General features: G+C 49.5%; 1 protein-coding gene across 11 annotated transcripts in view; it reads right to left on the bottom strand.

Moving 5' to 3' along the window:
• Positions 1-6,000, bottom strand: part of GSE1 (Gse1 coiled-coil protein) — a 258,953-nt gene that overhangs the window by 19,533 nt on the left and 233,420 nt on the right. For all 11 annotated transcript variants that reach the window (XM_087971395.1, XM_087971396.1, XM_087971399.1 and 8 more), the window contains one exon: positions 1,384-1,571. In XM_087971395.1, coding sequence (XP_087827521.1) covers positions 1,384-1,571 — 188 coding nt within the window. The remainder of the gene's footprint in view (positions 1-1,383; positions 1,572-6,000) is intronic.

Genomic DNA, 6,000 nt, shown 5'->3' with positions numbered 1-6,000 from the left:
AGAGAGGGGAGGAAGGAAAAGAGAGGGAAGGAGAGAGGGAGGGAGGAAGGGAGGGAGGAAAAGAAGGAAGGAAGGAAAAAAGGAGGGAGGGAAGACCAAAGGGAGGGAGTGGGGAGGAAGAAAAAGGGAGAGGAAGGGAGGAAGAAAAAGAGGGAGGGAAGGAGAGAGGGAGGGAGGGAGGGAGGAAGGAAGGAAGGAAGGAAAAAGGGAGGGAGGAAGGACCAAGGAAGGGAGGGAGGGAGGAAGAAAAAGAAAGAGGAAGAGAAGGAGGAAGGAAAAGAGGGAGGGAGGGAAGGAGAGAGGGAAGAAGGAGGGAAGGAAAAGAAGGAAGGAAGGGAAAAGGGAGGGAGGAAGGACCGAAGGAAGGGAGGGAGGGAGGAAGAAAAAGAAAGAGGGAGAGGGAGGAAGGAAAAGAGGGAGGGAGGGAAGGAGAGAGGGAAGAAGGAGGGAAGGAAAAGAAGGAAGGAAGGGAAAAGGGAGGGAGGCAGGACCCAAGGGAGAAAGGGAGGGAGGGAGGGAGAAAAGAAAGAGGGAGGAAGGAAAAGAAGGAGAGAGGGAGGAAGGAAAAGAGAGGGAAGGAGAGAGGGAGGGAGGAAGGGAGGGAGGAAAAGAAGGAAGGAAGAAAAAAGGAGGGAGGGAAGACCAAAGGGAGGGAGTGGGGAGGAAGAAAAAGGGAGAGGAAGGGAGGAAGAAAAGAGGGAGGGAAGGAGAGAGGAGGGAGGAAGGAAGGAAGGAAGGAAAAAGGAGGGAGGAAGGACCGAAGGAAGGGAGGGAGGGAGGGAGGAAGAAAAAGAAAGAGGAAGAGAGGGAGGAAGGAAAAGAGGGTGGGAGGGAAGGAGAGAGGGAAGAAGGAGGGAAGGAAAAGAAGGAAGGAAGGGAAAAGGGAGGGAGGCAGGACCGAAGGGAGAAAGGGAGGGAGGGAGGGAGAAAAAGAAAGAGGGAGGAAGGAAAAGAAGGAGGGAGGGAGGAAGGAAAAGAGAGGGAGGGAGAGAGGGAGGAAGGAAGGGGGGAGGAAAAGAAGGAAGGAAGGAAAAAGGGAGGGAGGGAAGACCAAAGGGAGAGAGTGGGGAGGAAGAAAAAGAAAGAGAGAGGAAGGGAGGAAGGAAAAGAGGGAGGGAGGGAGGGAGGGAGGGAGGTGAATTCCAAAAGTCTGCAATAACATTTCCAAGCTCACTTCCCTCATGAACTGGAGGCCCCACTTCTGGGCATCCATTGTTCCGCGTCCCAATGATGCGGCAAGAGCCACAAAGAGAACGGGCCAATGGGAAGCATGATCCCCCTTAGGAAAGGAACATGCCTGACTCGGGAGCACTGTCCAAGCTCCCATCAAGAGCCCAGGGGGGAAGGGTAGGGATCGCCCCAACATTCCTTGGCCTCACTTACTTGAGAGGCGGGAAACGGGAATCCTGGACGATGGAGTTGGGTGGGATTGCAAAAGAATAAGGCGTCCCCAGCAAGTGCGAAGGGACCGTTGGGCCGCTGCCTTTCTCCTGGGGCAACGGAGCCTCTGCGATCAGGCGGTCCCGGCTTCCGTTGCTGCCTCCACCGCCACTTCGGGAGCCAGCTTCCTGCTGAAAGGAACACAAGCCCAATCATCCCCGTCCAGAGGACACCCCAAGGGAGATAGGAATGCAACTTTAAGAGATGTGGACTTCAATTCCCAGAATTCCCCAGCCAGCCATGCATGAATTCTGGGAGTTGAAGTCCACAAGTCTTAAAGGGGCCAAGTTTGGAGACCCCTGATTTAAACAAACAAACTTTAAAAGAATTAGGATTCTTTATTGGCCAAGTGTGATTGGACACACAAGGAATCTGTCTTCATGAAAATGCTCTCACTGTACGTAAAAGAAAAGATACATAAAAGAAAAGGCATGATATATACACCGATAATCTGACAGCAATTTGCCCAAAGATAGCTGGCAGAAGGACAAACTTAAAAGTAACTTTATGCAGAGCGATCTTCTCTGCCTTTTAGCCCTTCGGTGACCGGAATTTCCCTGCAGCATTTGGCTCAACACGCTTTGAGGCCTACCCGGAGGGCAGAGTTGCCTGACAAACAGCAAGAGAGGCTGTCCTTTATTTGGTTCAGCCGCAATTCTCCATGGGAATGGAAAAAACAAAACAAAAAACAAGGCCTGCGGCTAAGCTGTTCTGGGGAGCCATCATCAGTTGAGCAGGCAGCTGCTCCTGGACCCTGGCTGCGAATCCAGCTCGCGCCGGAGCGTGCACAAAAGCCGTAACGGCAGGGAGGAAGCTGGCACCACCACCGGGGTAGAGAATGATCTGTGACCAGTCGTTCCCTGAAGTGGGCAGCCCAGGCCTCAGCTGCAGAAACATCTGCTTGTCTTCTGCCATTACGGCTCTTCTGGCGACACCACGGCGCGATGAAAGCGGGAAGGGGAGAGCGGCGCCATCTGGTTTGAGCCATATACGGTGCTCTCTCTGCACCCAACAGCCTTCCCCAGCTTAATCCCAGGCAGATGTTCTCTGGGCGATCACCTGCGTGTGACAAGAGAGGGGAGAGGAGATGCAAGAATGCTGCCACCCTCCCCGCCCAACCAAAGCTAGCGATGCTTCTTTGGGGCAAATGTTCAGTCATGTTCACACACAGACCCTCTTGCTGATTTTTATGCAGCAGCAGGAAGAACGAAGGGAGATTAAACGGAGACATGACTCAGCCCCGTGCGCACATCTGCATTTCAAAAGGATGAACCAAGACCCTTGGCAAGCCTCCTCTTTTTGCCTGAGCATCTTCTCTTTGGCACAGGAAACTCTGTGTTGAGTTTAGGCGTCCCTGGGTTGGTTCCCAAGACTGAGCAAAATGTTCAGCGAGGAAAAAAAAAACCAGCGCAGATAAGAGGATGAGGCTAAAACGTATGGAGAACGGTTGCAAGAACTGGGCATTGGCTAGGGAAGAGAAGGACCAGGGGAGACAGGAGAGCAGTGTTTCAATATTTGAGGGGCTGCCACAGAGAGGAGGAGGAAGGGGTCAAGCTATTCTCCAAAGCACCTGAAGGCCAGACGAGGAACAATGGATGGAAACTGAACAAGTTGAGATTTAACCTACAAATAAGGAGAAATTTCCAGACAGTGAGAATGATCAACCGGTGGAACAGAAGTTACCTTCAAAAGTTGTGAATGCTCCATCACTGGAGGCTTTCAAGAAGAGTCTGGAGTCCCATCTGTCAGAAATGGTGTAGGGTCTCCTGTCTGAGCAGGAGTTGGACTAGTTGACCTACAAGGTCCCTTCCAACTCTGTTGTTCTGTTACTCAACGGCTGGAAATAGCTAATGGGGTGGAGGCCTCTTCAGGCTTAGCAACGAAGGGATCCGGTGGTTGGTCAGCCCTACCTTCAAACCCAAACCCTGAAGAAAATGGATAGGAACGACCGAATGGGCTGTACGATGGACTGTCCTTGTTTTATGGGCTTCCCTCTGAGAGGCTCTTCCCCTGGAGAGGCCTCTTTTGAAGGAGAAGGTCAAGAAACTGACTGGGGGCCCTATCAGGTCCACAAGTTGACCGAGTCCATTTGTGTTTTGCCTCACAGGGACCTCGCAAGACGCACTCTGCCCTCCTCAAGAGGATCACCATAATCCTAATGGTTACCACCTCCACCAAGTATTGCGATCCAGATGTTTGCCTCTATCATCTCCCCTGCCCATTTGAATCTTCTTTGGAACTGATCACTTTGTAAAGTTACTCATTCCATGTTCTCCCTGCTACAGGGAGAAAAAAAAGAGGTGAAAATATCTGACAAAATCGTCACTTGGAAACTCCTTTCCAGCCTCCCATTATTTCTGATTATTTGTACTCCGGGTTCCGAATCGTCCGTGCCCTCTTCAAGACTGCGGTTGGCAGAGTAATTATACAGAGACTTCAATCCTGAAAGCAGGATATATAGTGCAGATTAAAGAATGTATATTTGCATAATTTATTCCAATTGCAGAATGCGTGAGCTTGAGGAACAATGAGTACACTGGGCAGGGCTGCTTTTTATTTTTTTATTTCCCACAAGAAAGCTTGGGAAAAGGTACTTTTGCACTTGTAAGTGGTGTCTCGCAGACAGAAAAGGACGTTTTGTTTAGATGGTTACGCAAGTATTTCACTCCAAAAAGGGACTGCTCTGAGCAACTGAAAGGACCTCCTCTCCTCCCTTCCTCTTCCTTTCTTCCCTCCTCTCCTCTTCTCCTCCATCCTTCCTTCCTTCCTCTTCCTTCCTTCCTCCTCCTTCCTTCCTTTCCTCCATCTCTTCCTCCTCTGCTCCATCCTTCCCTCCTCTTCCTTTCTTCCTTCCTTCCCTCCTCTTCCTCTCTTCCCTCCTTCCTTCCTCTTCCTTTCTTCCCTCTTCTTCCTCCTCTCCTCCATACTTCCTTTCTCTTCCTTCCTCCTCTTCCTTCCTTCCTTTCCTTCTACTCTTCCTCCTCCCTTCCTTCCCTTCCTCGTTCTCTTCCTCCTCTCCTCCATACTTCCTTTCTCTTCCTTCCTCCTCTTCCTTCCTTCCTTTCTTCCTCCTCTCCTCCATCCTTCTTCTTCCTTCCTTCCTTTCCTCCTCCTCTTCCTCCTCTCCTCCATCCTTCCTTCCCTCCCCCTCTTCTTCCTTCCTTCTATTCTTCCTCCTCCTCTTTTACCACTTTCTGTGTTTAGGGAGATACAAAATTCTGGCTCTTGCTCTTCTGGTGGTCTCTACCATTCTTAATTGGTGTTGTTGTAATATGCCCTTTGATGTTGTCTCTCCATCCTCTTCTGGGTCTGTTTAGCTAACGGCAGACAGGTCCTAAATGCTTCTTTGTCGACACAGTTCATGCTTATATGAGCAATAAGCCACAATAATCTCACAGGGAGGCACTGGCAAAATTCTTTGAGACAGGATGGGCAACTCTAGAAGAAGACAAGTGGAGATGATGACCTTGTCCTGGCGCAGGGCCAAATCTTCCTATAAGAGGTGCTACACAGAACATATATGCGGTTTGAGATGGTTTAGCACCCATCCATCAATTGTGCAGAGATCAAATCTGAAATCTGTAGAATTCACGACATCCGTTCTCCTTCTTCCCTCTCAGATTCCGCCTACCCTGTTCTACACGCCGAACGCTGATATATTTAAACAGCTTTGGAAGGGGGATTTTGTTACGGATTCTCAGCTAATTCCTTGCTTGCCAATATTCAGGGTTCAGCAGTTGGTATTCCCTGAATAGGAGCTAATGTCTACTTTGGCAGTCTTCAGAGAGGGAAGGGGGCAGATGTTGTTCTAGTCTGAATTTGGAAAGCAACTCAGCTGGAATGGAAGCAGATGGGGCAGCTCCAGGCAGGGAACTGTTGTTTTGAGGGATTGGATCACAGAAATGTTCTGTTTGGTTCAAGCTACTGATGGCACTGAGACACAACCAAAAAAAACAACACCATGCTTCTCTCCCCAGAAGAAAAAAGAACCACACTGACTTTAACAGAATAACAGAGTGGGAAGGGACCTTGGAGGTCTTCTAGCTTAGGCAGGAAACCTTATACCATTTCAGACAAATGGTTGTCCAATCTCTTCTTAAAAACTTCCAGTGTTGGAGCGTTTACAACTTCTGGAGGCAAGTTGTTCCACTGATGAATTGTTCTAACTATCAGGAAATTTCTCCTTAGTTCTAGGTTGCTTCTCTCCCTGTTTGGTTTCCATCCGCTGCTTCTTCTTGTCCTGCCCTCAGGGGCTTTGGAGAATAGCTTGATCCCCTCTTCTTCATAATGTCCTTTTCCAACGATTTCATCACCTGGAAGAAAGGCTTCTATTCTACATTAAAAAATGCTCTTCCAAACATGAATTCCCTGTCTGGGCGTCACCTTAGAAAATATGACCTAGCTGGGATTCACTCGCAGCCAGCCAGGTACCACGGGAGATCGTTCCAAGTGTATTTATTAAATATGAATACAACAAACATCCTGCAAGACGCTGTGAACTCCCCAAGACTTGCAAATCTCCTCCGAAGATCCATTGGCCATAATTAATTCATAGACATG

The sequence above is a fragment of the Notechis scutatus genome, chromosome 9 (assembly GCF_049901735.1).
Source record: "Notechis scutatus isolate UNSWTSFEM ecotype Mainland chromosome 9, rNotScu1.2, whole genome shotgun sequence".
Taxonomy (NCBI): Eukaryota; Metazoa; Chordata; class Lepidosauria; order Squamata; family Elapidae; genus Notechis; species Notechis scutatus.
The sequence above is the reverse complement of the archived record's forward strand: the minus strand, read 5'-3'. Positions and strand labels throughout refer to the sequence as shown.